We start from the raw sequence: 13,617 nt of genomic DNA on the forward strand, positions 1-13,617 counted from the left end.
ATTAAAGCAAGATCAGAGTGTATACACGTCGGTTGTGTCTGCTTCGCAGTCACTTGTAGTAGTTTTCCGCATCAGACGCATTGCCGATGTACAAAATGTATCATGTACATGTAAACAGAATCAGACTTGTATAGGGAAAGACAGATACATTCCTCTACCTAGGTTATAGACTAAAGATAGGTTTTACTTTGACGCCACCCTTTTTTTTCAGATATAGATTTCAAACCATTTGGTACAATTCAGAATCATAGATAAACATGTACTTGCATGCAAATTTATTCAACCCCCTCCCTCATTGCATTTTGGATATTCTTGTGAAATGAGTAATGTAACTACAGTGTTGATCATTCATATGGTGAACTCATTGGACTGATCCGATTACAATTAAATCATTTTACTAATCATCCATCCAAAATCACAAATTTCAGTCCAACAGTAGGCTGCACAATTATGTCCCATATGGGAGGGGGTTGAATAATTTTGCACTCATTGAACTGATCTGATTACAATTAATAAATCATCCATCCAAAATCACAAATTTCAGTCCAACAGTACATGTAGGTTGCACAATATTTTATGGCCAATATGGGAGGGCGTTGAATAATTTTGCACTCAATGAACTGGGGTCTGTTTCATAAAGAGTCACAACTGTTGTAATTTTGTCATTATGGCAACTACAATGGCAATAGGGCTCAGCAGCCAATCAAAATCAAGGTTACCATGGTAGTTGCCATAATGGTAAAGTTACAACAGTTAACGTTGTAACTCTTTATGAAACAGACTCCAGATCATTTAACTAATCATCAATTCAAAATCATAAATTTCAGTCCAAAAGTAGGTTGCACAATTATGTCCAATATGGGAGGGGTTGAATAATTTTGCACTCATTGAACTGATCCGATTACAATTTATAAATCATTTAATAAATCATCCATGCAAATTCACAAATTTCAATCCAGAAGTAGGCTGCACAATTAAATCCAATATGGGAGGGGGTCGAATAATTTTGCACACAATTTGTCCATGTACATGTAGTTCACATCACACCAAACATACCACAGGGAGTCTTGCATGTACCATGTATTGCGTTATCTTTAATTCATATTTATTATTAACCAACATACCAAGTACATTCACAGGTGTACAATATAGTATTCAGAATAAGAAAATAAACATTTGAAATATCAGTCATTGTAAATAATTTAAAAAAGGCAAAGGCATTCACATTACTATGAATGTGGCAACAAATAAGAAAAATATATATTATTACAGTTAAAAAATAACATATTGATACATGTAGATTACTAAACAAAGTAAAGATGTTGTTTTCAATGACACTATGAGACGAAACATATATTAAAAAAATAAATATATACTGCTTCATTATACAATGAAAATTTGAGAGGTAATCTGTAGGCAGGTAATGATCGAAATAGGAATCATTTTATTGATAAAGGCAATCTCCTTATTTTATCAACAATGAATACGTGTACATTTAATAACAGATGGAAAAGAGTACATAAAATGTGTATCAATCTTAAAAAGCATGTCAAGCTATAAGCAACATCGTGGTTGGAATGAATAGGGGGGAAATCTTACAAGTATACTGGTCATGTTGTGCAAAAAACACTGTATTGTGATATAATGTATAACTTCATCACACATTCTATTTTTATATGGTTTTATACTTGTTTGATTTTTCTCATTTAATCAAACTCAACCTGTTATAGAGTTGGACACGACCTTTAAATTAAGTTTCAATCACCCTTGTACTGTTAAGTCGAAAGTATAGGTATGTCTACAGATGTACACTGAAATAACTATATTTCTCATCAATTGGTTTATTAGACAATACGAGGTGAACTCTGACTAATGACCATAACATGTATATCAGGCCTGATGTATATTGCATCAATATCCATTGTATTATGACCAGTCTGTTAAATTACAGGCTCATGAAAATTAATACTCAAACATATGCATACAGTAGATTCTATTCTTAGTTCAATATTCTAAAATACAATGAACGTCTATATTAGCATTCTAGAAAATCTTATACAATAAATATAATATATTTTCAAATTGTCAAATTATAGTTTTGAAGTTAGATCTACTCTACAATAATTTATTTTTAAAAAGATGCTTTACTCCACCTAGGAATTCTTTCATAATAAAAATATGTACAAAATGTAGATGTCCTTTTGATTAAAAAAAGCGATATGATTAAAAGTACTTTTTAAAATGAGAAGAAAATAAAGTACATACATGTATGTGATGAAAAAATGCATATCCATGCTTTCATTATTTACAGTCATGGAATGTTGTCAGTCAATCTACCTTCATTAATAATGTCGGCCTTCTTGAATTTGTTACAAAGTCAGTCTGTATGCCCAATTGAGTATATCCACATAGAAGTTGTGCAATATAAATTTAAAATTATACTATGCTGATATGCCAGATTCGATCAACCAGGAATTGTTCTGGTACTATGGTATTTGACCAAGTAATCAGAAATAGCTTTAACAGTATAAAACCGCCATGACTCACACAACTTTCTCTCATGTTCCCCTGAGCATAGGAGAATGAAACTGTATCAGACACAGGGCTTTGTCTGAAGGCTAGTAACTTGTCACAAAAAAGAAAAAAAGGAAAATTATCATTTTAAAAGGACAAAAATACAATACGTCTATATAAGAAGAAAAGAAAAAAAAATGCAGGGAAAAAAATTGAAACAAGAAAAGAAAAAAGAGAACAAAAGAAAAGAAACGGAAAAAAAAGAAAAAGAAAAGAAATAAAAAGAAAAAAGAGAAAAGAATAGAAAAAAAGAGAAAAAAGAAATATAAGAGGAAAAAAGAAAAATAACAAGAGAAGAAAATAAAAAATAATAAGCTATTGAAAATGAACAAAAGCTGTGGCAAAAATAGTCAATCCTGACTCATTGCCAACCAAGGAAAGAAGAAAAAGAAGGACCTTCTTTTATACCCCCCCCCCTCCCAAATTCTCCTTCAACGTATTGAGAAATTGCCTTCAACTCCATATTACCCTCATTTTTAATAAGGTTCACTTTTAAAAGCTCTCAATGCAAATTTGATCCATGATGGGGTCAGTAATTAAATCTTCAGGATAAGCAAAAATTAATTGGAAGCAGAGGTTACACCAATTAGGAGGTTTAATAACCACAATTTCTGACCAATTAAGTGACCATCATCAATATGCAATACATGGAGTTCTCTAGAGACGTACCAATTGAGTATACTATAATTATACGGGTACGGGTATCTGAAAGGGCAAGGCTACATAGACATATAGGTCTACACATATTATTTTTATTCAACATTACTGAAGCATAAAACTTTTAAGCATACCTACCAACTCTTCCTATTGAATATAAATATTTTTATTAAAGGAAAAGGAAAAATTGCCATTTTAAGCTGTGTGTTCCTATTCCTGTACAAACTTTACGTGGTACTGAATAGGAAATTTAAGAATGCTCCTCTTTAACTGCAAAAAAAATTATGTACTTCATAGGAAATGTATTTAAGCAAAGTTCTTAGTACTTTTTTTCATATTTCTTGGCTCTCAGTGTTGACAGATATGTTGAAGTTAAAGAGCTTATACCTTACATACATGTATGTACTGCAAAATTGTTGATGTTGATATTACACCAAACCAGTATCTATATATAGGAAAACACCACAGATTTTTTTTTGTAACAAAATCAATTTAAAATCAAACCAATGTTGTTTGAATACTGACTTGTGTTGTTTATTAACATCCAAGGTTATGAATAGCCTAAAGACTAATTGGTGATACTTCAATACCATATTGGTAGTAACTTAACATTGGTGTTTTTTGCAGTGTAATCATATAGCATATTGCTTTCACTTCTATTGAACAATCCAAAGAGTCATACATGTACTACATGTGCTTTGATTGAAATATCAATTCAATAATATTTAAATGGATGTAGCAGTAATGATACATGAACGAACCAGCGTAGGAAATAACATGAGGGTGACAGGTGATTTTGCCCTCACAGCAGCCTCGCCCCTAACAAATGTAAAATTGGCAAAAGGGAATGCTTTAGGGTGACCTTCTTTTCTTAAAGTTGCTCAAATATCTGCCACAAACAATATATTCAAGTACATTTAGAAAATAAATTTGCTTCATACCGAATGATGAGGTATGCTTTTTACAGCATAACTGCTCGTTGGGCAAAAATGGCCTTGAAATGAAAAAAGAAATAGCCATCCCCCAAAAATGTAAAATTATCTCGCATCCTGACACATCATCGACTACTAATACTACTACTGTATATGTATATGAGCGTTTTCATTAGAATGAAATTGTTAATAAAGTACATGTACATGGAGTATTGTTAGTCAAATCACAAACTGAATTATCAATAAATCCATATTACCTTTGAAATTCAAATTATGAAAATAAAACAAATCACTGTTCAAAAATAAGAATAACAAAAACATACATTTGTTTAGTTCACACATCAGTCACTTAATGAAAAAAAAACAAGGCGGAAGTATTCTTTGGAAGGCTTGAATGAAGTCCAGAAGAAAATATACATGTATGACAAGGAATGACTTTCCAAAAGCAAAAATGGAATGTAATGAATACCAGTAGCCCTGATTTACAAAGACTTAAAACTGTTGTAACTTTGCCATTATCGCAACTACCATGGTAACAGGGCTGAGCAGCCAATCAGAATTAGTGCTTTCAGCCAAGGTAGCTTAACACAATGGCAATGCTATCATATGTAATTTTAAGTCTATCATTATGAAACTGGCCCTCGATATAAATATGGCAGGTCATGCCAAATTGGCAGGAAGCACAAAAGGCATGATAAAGTGAAAATAATGGGGGACCAATTCATAAAGAGTTATCTTTGCTATTATGGCAACTACCGTTGTGATTGGCTGCTGCGCCGCTACCATGGTAGTTGACATAACGGCAGATTTACAATCGTTGTAACTCTTTATGAAACAGGCCTCAGTACACGTTGCCATTTAATTGGAATTGGTCACCATGATACTGAGAGGTCATCCTGAGTTGATAAACTTGATCTAATAATCACTTAATTGATATCTGATGGCCAAACGGGATTGAGGAAGTAAGCTGATAGGTTGCAACAATTTCTGACAGTATCATTTCAAGCACAGAAGTGATACTGAAATATCTCTCTATGAATTCAACGTAATCACTGCATGCATAAATGATAAAATTGACTACAGCTGTATGTTTTAATAAGCAATGCAACTCTGGCTACATACATTAAGTCCACTTCACAATTCACATCAATAAATCTAATATTAATGACTTATTAATGTCAACCTGCTCATGTACACTTTGGGATGCCGTGAACACAAAGGCATGCAAAAAAATAATTATAGCACATGAATGCAAAGCAAGTGAAATGATCTCACTATTCAATTTCATGATACATATAAACTTTATATATTACAAAACTACAAACATGCACACTTCACTGGATACAGCACATCACTATCGTGCAAGATCGATTAACTTTAAATAAGTGTGAGCGCATAAAGTCCACTGTGAAATAAACATGTACTGTAGATGTAATATACATTCAAGTTCAAGGTTTGTAATCCTGATGATTTGAAAGCTTTGTTTTACAATAAATGCAAACAAGGTCTTCAAAGTACTAGTATAGGGGAATACTAGTCTATACTCGGTACATGTATATTGGGGATGCGCCATTCACAGAAGTCAAGGGGCTGCCCCTTAAGTAGTTTGAAATCATCATTAGTCACGATCCAATTAATTAGTCACCTTACAGTCAATCCAATTTATATTCATATCAAAATCTAGAAAACAAGTTATAAATTATTATTATTAAACATTCTCAGTCAGATTTCTGTGATTATAGGAGCTACACAAAGAATATGAGTGGACCTGTCATTTTAAATGCCAGATCACAAATAGATACATGTAGATATCATGGAATGAACATGAGACAAAATGTCCTCACTACATGTGTACATGTACGCAAGGTGTCACATTTGCAAAGGCACCTAACACCAAAAGTGTGTGTCATGATTCATAAGAGAGGGATGCCGCTTTCACTTTGAAATTTGCCGAATAATAATTTATCATGGAATAAAATCAAAGAGAAAACATCCTCAATATAAATCACAAATTACAACAACTTCATTCATGAAATAAACATTATAAAAATCGTACTTACACATACAAGCCAGATCATATAAGCACATGAACCATTGGGAAAAGGTGTAAAACTGGTTAAAACATTAGACCTGAAGGTGACTGGAATTTCTGTTCAAGTCATGTCAAGTGGAGGCATGATTTCATAAAAAATTAAAATCTACATTCTGTAGATTTTGAGTACTGAGCAAAATATCACTAAAAACCTTTCTCTCTCGCACGCACACACACAATTTTCTATCATTATGTCCTCCCTACTCTCTCTCGATTTCTTTTTTTCTCTCCCTCTCTCCTTCTCTCTCCTCTGATTCTCCATAACTTGTGAGCTTTGTTTTCTAATTCTGTCAATGCTGTAACAATATGAGGCAGTTCCGAAGCACATGGATTACTCTTACATACCCGGTACTATGAGATGATAACTAACATCATGGATTCACTCAATTTAAGTATTAAACATCTAAGATATTCAATAATGTTGTCATGTACAGGTCTACACTACATATCATACATGAATTCCAAAAATCTGAATGATGTTCTGTGCCCTGTTTCATAAAGACTTACATTTATGGTAACTTTGATGTTATTGCAACTACCATGGTAACAGGTCTCCACAGCCAAGCAAAATCAAGGTTTCCATGGAACTTTGCTAAAGGCTTGATCCAACTGCACTTACAGATGCAGAGAGGATGTAAAATGGAAAAGAACCTTGGTATCCATTGGAAAACGTTATGTAGCCGTTGTGTATACTCTTTGCATACGTGTCTCATACGCTCTATATCCATCGAGCATCCACTGTGATTTCATTGTTCGCCCATTTTGTTCGTTGTCTGGAGCGTATGAAAAAGGATGAAGCCCCCCCTGAAATTTTGCTTGTCCGGTGTATCCTTTATGAAGACGTTTTGTGTCTGTCAGCCAGTGGGACCTGGGGCCGTTTCATAAAGCTGTTCGTAAGATAAGAGCGACTTTAAGAACGACTGGTGAACCTTTCTTACGCAATAAACCATCGCCAATGAATATACCATTTACCACAAGAAAGGATCACCAGTCGTTCTTAAAGTCGCTCTTAACTTACGAACAGCTTTATGAAACACCCACCAGGCCTTTAACAACGAAGTTATAATAATTGCAAGTGTTTAACGAAATGAGCCCCTGGAATTAATTTGTATTCAAAATGAAAACAATTCAAAATAATGGAGCACTGTTAGATTACCCGTATCAAAGAACACAGTGAATCATGGCATGCTGTTACACAAAATGTCATCATCAATACTAAAACATGTGGCAAGCCATGAGCTATGGAGGGGTGTTTCATATAGAGTTACATGAAAGTGTGACTTAAACCACATACTGCTGACTCAGTGTTTCCACTCTTCCCGAAATTCAGGATTTTTCAGGAAATTTCTACTTTTTCCAAGGTTCGGGAAATGAAAAAAAATTCCAGGAAATCTAAAAATTACAATTAAACATCGCAACTTTTAATATTCATGTTATATTTAAAGAATTGTTTATCATGATACGTACCTCTAAATTTTCTGCTCGATCTCTACGCTCGCATTTTGTAATTTTGAACCAAAAAAAATGTTTAATTCTAAAAAATTTTGACCATAAAATATGTTAAATCCTTGATTTTGGTCACTTGAACCAAATTTAGGCTTGCTGTATTATTGCCTGATTTTTGTTAAAAATCTCACTTGAAAATTCCTGGAAATTTCTATGAATTTCAGAAAATTTGTTTTGGATCTGTGGAAACATTGTGCTGACATGCAGATAATAAAATTTAATCTCATTGATGACCACACAGTATTCCTTGAGCAGGACTTTCACCAATGCAGTGACATGCTTTATAACGCATGCTAATGGGAATTGACGTTAAATTTTTAGTCACTTTGTGAAACAAGCCCCTGCTCTATTGCATTTTGTCTTGATCAACTTGTTTTCTTTTTTGTTCTTTAAAACATAAAATGCTCACACACGAGGCATAATTTCGTCAAGAAAAAAAAAAGTGAAAGATATTTCTTGGTAAGTATTTCAAGAGATTAACATTAAATTATTATATTAGGTAAAAATGAAGATAAATGAATAAATTAAAAAATAAATAAACCCATCAGCGTATTTCAACATAAGTCTAAAAAAAAGCCGCAGATAATAGAAAACCTTGAAACCTAAAAAATATATGTTTCTAAAACATACATATTTCAACTTTTCAAGAATAATAGAGGATAGAGGAAAGATATGGACTGGAAATTAAAATGCACATGATTCCACAATGATATGTTGAAATTGGGGTTCAGTCTGTTGGAAAAGTCCAAAATTGTGAAGTTTGAAAAGTATGTGATAAAATTATAGGAAGCCAAAAATGTTCAATCTTTACATTGAACCTTTTAACTGTTGAACATTTCATTCTAACATTCTTCAATAGTGAGGAAAACCATGATTGTTCCCAGACAATCATTAATGGTTTAAAAGCCACTTCTGATGATAATTTGAATTTGAATTGATAATTTGAATATGTGTCATATTTTGGCTACCCATAATGAAACAACAACTTTAGACCATTTTTAATTAAACCAGAGTTCAGAATAAGGGTGTTGGTCTCTACATATATGTATGTCTCCTGTAGCTGCCAGTAATGTTGTCAAGGCAGCTAGAGAAAACCTCCCATAGACTTTGTATACATGACTCGGGCCAAGGTCGGCAAAATTTGGCCTCAAGAAAGGCCTCCGCTTCATCCCGGGTGGCTACTACAGTATGTATTTTACGCAAGGTTCTACGAGACAACATCCAAGGTTGCACAAATTTACAATTTGTGCATCCCAGACCACAGCACTTATTACGAGAAACAGCACAACGTTTAGACAATCTCTCCAGCAAAAAAGATAGAGCCATAGAGAAGATAAAGATAAAAGGAGGGAATAAAAAGAGGCACGATTGGGTAGTGACATACAAGTCATATAAAACCTTCAATGAATTTTTTCATGATTTCCATTCTGCTCTAGTACTTCGCCATTCCGCTCTCTGGACTTCGCTGCCGATGTTGTCATCGTCCTCTTGCCATCGACATCCATCAGGTTCTCAACGACCCAGTCACCGATGCTGACACCCAGAAAAGGGCCCAACCAGAAGACAAAGAGGTGGGAGGGGACCCAATGATCCTTGCAACCCCACCCCGATGCGAACCCGAGTATGGGGTTCATGGGAGCTCCAGTGTATTCCAAACCTGTAGGAATTAGAAAAGAATTGTTGGAGATATAATGGAGATGTAAAACATACATACAGTTCAGTCAAAGGGGAGGTTAAAACTTACAAAAATCTTTGCTAATTACATATTTCACTGTAGTTTAAACCAGTGACCACATGGTTCATACATGTATTGCAGGCAAAATTATGCTAATTTTCAATTCGTTTCAGGTTTGAAAAAATTTACACAGATCTCCTTGAGGCGAATTTAAAGGACAAGTCCACTCCAACCAAAAGTTGATAGGATTAAAAGAGAAAAATCCAACAAGCATAACACGGAAAATGTAATAAAAATCAATTGTACATGTAAAATAAGAAAGTTATGACATTTTCAAGTTTTGCTTCATTTCACAAAACAGTTATATGCACATCCTGTTCCGTATACAAATGAGGAGACTGATGACGTCATCCACTCACTATTTCTTTTGTATTTTATTGTATGAAATATAAAATTTTCTCATTGTCAGGTGAAACAACAATTAATTCCTCCCAGAACCTGTGGAATTAGCACTGTCATATATGTAAAAATTTAAATACTGTATAATTCAAACAATAAAAAACAAAAGAAATAATGAGTGAGGGACATCATCGACTGTCTCATATCTCATTTGCATGTCACTAAATTGTTTATATCACTGTTTTGTGAAAAATAAGCGAAATTTTAAAATGTCATAATTTTCTTATTTTACATCCGATTTCGATGAAATTTTCAGCATTATGCTATTTTGATTTTTCTGTAATTATTGAAATCAACATTTTTCTGGGGTGGACTTGACCTTAAAGTATGAATTTAGGACCCCCCTTGGAGGAAAAAAAAATAAAGACATTACTTTATAAATACATGAATACTTTTCTATTATAAATTTTATACAATATACAACAGCATCTTTAATACACTATACATCTGGGCCTAAAAAAAAAACATTACCCCCTTTCCAATGCATGTAATAACGGTGCGGTTAGAGAGAGGACACTTTCTCTGGACTTGCTTCTCATAAAATTACCCTCCTTTTTTGTTAATCCTTATCTACCATGGAGTGGGACTTTTGTTTTACATTAATTTTGAAACATTTTATGATCCCTAGCATGCAGGTGGGGGGCAGGGGTCAGAGCACCCTGACATAATTTTGTTGACCCCATTTTTTTTTTGGGTAAGAAAATATTTGATGGGAAAGTGCATAGTGTGCAAATTACTCCTGACAAGATTTTGTAGGAGCCCATTTCACAAAGAGTTACAACTATGGACATTTGTCATTAGGGCAACTTCCATGGAAAGCTTGATTTTGATTGGCTGCTGAGCCCTGTTACCATGGTAGCTGCCATAGTGTCAGTTTGTAAATCCATAGTTGTGAAACAAGCCCTAGGTCACAATCTTCACTATTCCTACCAAATAGAATGATCGCAACCGAAATGACGCCATTGATGATCCTCCAGAACCTCCTGCCTCCGTGGAAGTATCCTGCAACGAGCTTCAAGAACGCAACAGAAGTCATCTCAAAAGCAAAACCGAGCAGTGGGGAAACCTGCAGAGAAAGATGAAAGATCAGAAAATACCATGTTTTACTTTATAAGAAGAGGAATTGCCTGTCAATTATCATGATTAAGTTGTAATTAGCTCTGATACTTGATTACTGAAATTCTCGCATCTGATTCACCAAGATACAATATATTAATAGCACTTTGACCAGATATTTTTTTAAATGCTATGGCCTATGTACCCACTTCTTCACTTAAACCTTTAATTTATAGGCTTATTCTAACAGTAACAAAGATGTTTATAATCCAGACAACACACATCTGATTATATATGCATAAAAAGCGAGAGAGAGATGTTGGATACTGAAGAACATTTGTAAAAAAATATATGTATATTGGCAATGGCAACATCAACAGTTGGCTTTGCTTATTGTAGGATGGGGCAGTGCCAGCCAGTGATGTTATTTATATATTCATATTCTTTTCAACAATAATGGCAATATAAATGAGGTTGGAATTAGATCTGTTAAACTCACATTTAATCCAGTACTGCAATTTTCCGCTAGCATCTCTACTGTCGCTGCCTGGTAATGCCTGGAAGATGGAGCAAAAGTCTTCCACACGAATGTCGTGTATCGGTAGGCAACTATTGCAGCAATCAATTCCAACATCACACGAAAAACACCTGTCAAAAAGCTCACTTTCCTTCTTAAAACATAATCGAGAACAACTGCTGGATTTGCAAAACCCTCAAATAAAAACGCATAAACGATTGATAAGGTGAAAAGGCACACGGCAAAAGGCAGGAGTCCTAATTTTAGCACCATCCCATTTTCGTAAAGGCAGCAAATCATATGAAAAGTGTCGACGAATTCTGCGGCGTACGGATAGGAAGCCCTCGGGAGAAGTCGGCGGAGGAAGAAACGGAGGACGTGGCAAAGTGCAAATGTCGATGCATAGCACAAAAGGGAAATTCCAAACTCTGTAAACATTTTTTCCGGCTTTGATGAGCTTTAAATCGTTAAAGTGTATTCTCACAGCCTGTCGACTGCACTTGCGATCGATGACACTCACAATTAAGCTGTAGTTTACAACTTCACCCTACCGGAGCTACATTTGAGATTCCTCACAAGTCACAACAACACAGCACTTGTTGATTTCTCAATCATTTGCGCTAGCTATATATAGCACGGCGCGCCGGCCGGGCCGGCCGCGTTCGCCTGTATCGGCCAGCCGGGTGTGGGACGCAGCCAAGCCCATGAAATTGAGTATGATGGAATTGGAAATTTATCTCTTGATAGCAGCTGCGATTCTTAAAAAATTGTTTTATGGCTGTCAGATCTACCAGTTTAATTCCAGCTGTTTGGTGGCCCTCTCCCAGTATAGGCCTATGCAGCCCCCAGAAAAGTTTTGAAAAAAAGAAGGAAAAAAGGGGGGGTAATAGGCCTATTAGAGTCTAACGTATCCGATTACGTCCCAACATTTAATTTTTATTTTGAATTACAACAATTTTGGAATCCATTTTTATATATTTATACGGTATAGTGATCCCCGCCCTCAAACTTTACCACTATATATAGCTCACTCGCTGCACCTTCTTGTATGAAGCATATACCCCCCGCTCCCCCCCCCCCCCCCCCCCAGAAAACGAATGCGGGAAGCAAGCAGGCTGAAGCAAAGAGTATGGAAGCTTTATAGTTAAAAGTGCCACCCAGATGTTCATCATCTCGTCATACATCCCGAGTGAGATGATCAGATGACCAGATCTTATAGATCACGCTCGTCATAGAAGAGATGATGCGATGACTATAGATCTCGTCATGTCTACATCTTAGAAAAGAGATGATCGATGGCAAGATCTAGGATCTCGTCATGTCTACACATCCTGTGGAAGAGATGATCAGATGACAAGATCTTGGATCTCGTCATGTCTACATCCTGTGGGAGAGATGATGAGATGACAAGATCTCAGATCCATATCTGATGATAGTACAAGATATATTGTCATCTCATCATTTCTCCAGCAGGATGCAGACATGACGAGATCACAGATCTTGTCATCTCTCCCACAGAATGTAGACATGGCGAGATCTAAGATCTTGTCATCTGATGATCGTACGCGTCTCCCCCACGGGATGTAGACATTGACGATGATTATATGAACATCTGGGTGGCCCTTTTAAGCTTCCATAAAAGAGTGTCTATTTTCTCGCACGCAGAAATAAGGATTTTTTTCTGGGCCCCGTTGCATATGATAACTTTGCCATAATAATGGTAGCGCTGATCAACAGCCAATCAGAATCTAGGATTCAATGCAATATAATTATTACTGTTATTATTTCATGTTTGATGTTTTTTAACAGTTGTAGTGCTACGAATGTAGGCCTAATTTGTACACAATTCAGCTTTTTTGGTCAGTGCAATAATGATAAAACCTTATCAATAATTCAATTCAAGGATGGCAAAGTTTCTATTATGGTAACTGACGGGGTACAGGGAACAATATTTCAATAGGGGGTGCTGATTTTGAAAGGTAAAAATGGCAAGCCAAAAAAAAAAAAATCCACTCAATTCATCTTCATGGCCTTGGGAAGCGGGGTCGCTTTGCTGAAGCACCCCCCCCCCCCCCCGATTTGCCTGGGGAATGCTTATTATATTCAGCATAGGCAGAACCCCCTGGAAAACAAATGCATGCAGTGTATG

The 13,617-nt window shown here is 35.3% G+C and overlaps 1 protein-coding gene across 1 annotated transcript; it reads right to left on the minus strand.

Annotated features, from left to right (window-relative positions):
- Positions 1-4,808: 4,808 nt before the first annotated feature.
- LOC129274577 (aquaporin-11-like) lies at positions 4,809-12,100 on the minus strand. The gene is made up of 3 exons (XM_054911365.2): positions 11,451-12,100; positions 10,826-10,961; positions 4,809-9,418 (listed from the first exon to the last, which is right to left on the minus strand). Exons 1-3 carry the CDS (start codon positions 11,904-11,906, stop codon positions 9,162-9,164), a joined length of 849 nt encoding a protein of 282 aa, XP_054767340.2. The 5' UTR covers positions 11,907-12,100; the 3' UTR covers positions 4,809-9,161.
- Between the last annotated feature and the right edge of the window lie 1,517 nt (positions 12,101-13,617).

This window comes from Lytechinus pictus, chromosome 13, assembly GCF_037042905.1.
Source record: "Lytechinus pictus isolate F3 Inbred chromosome 13, Lp3.0, whole genome shotgun sequence".
NCBI classification, from domain to species: domain Eukaryota; kingdom Metazoa; phylum Echinodermata; class Echinoidea; order Temnopleuroida; family Toxopneustidae; genus Lytechinus; species Lytechinus pictus.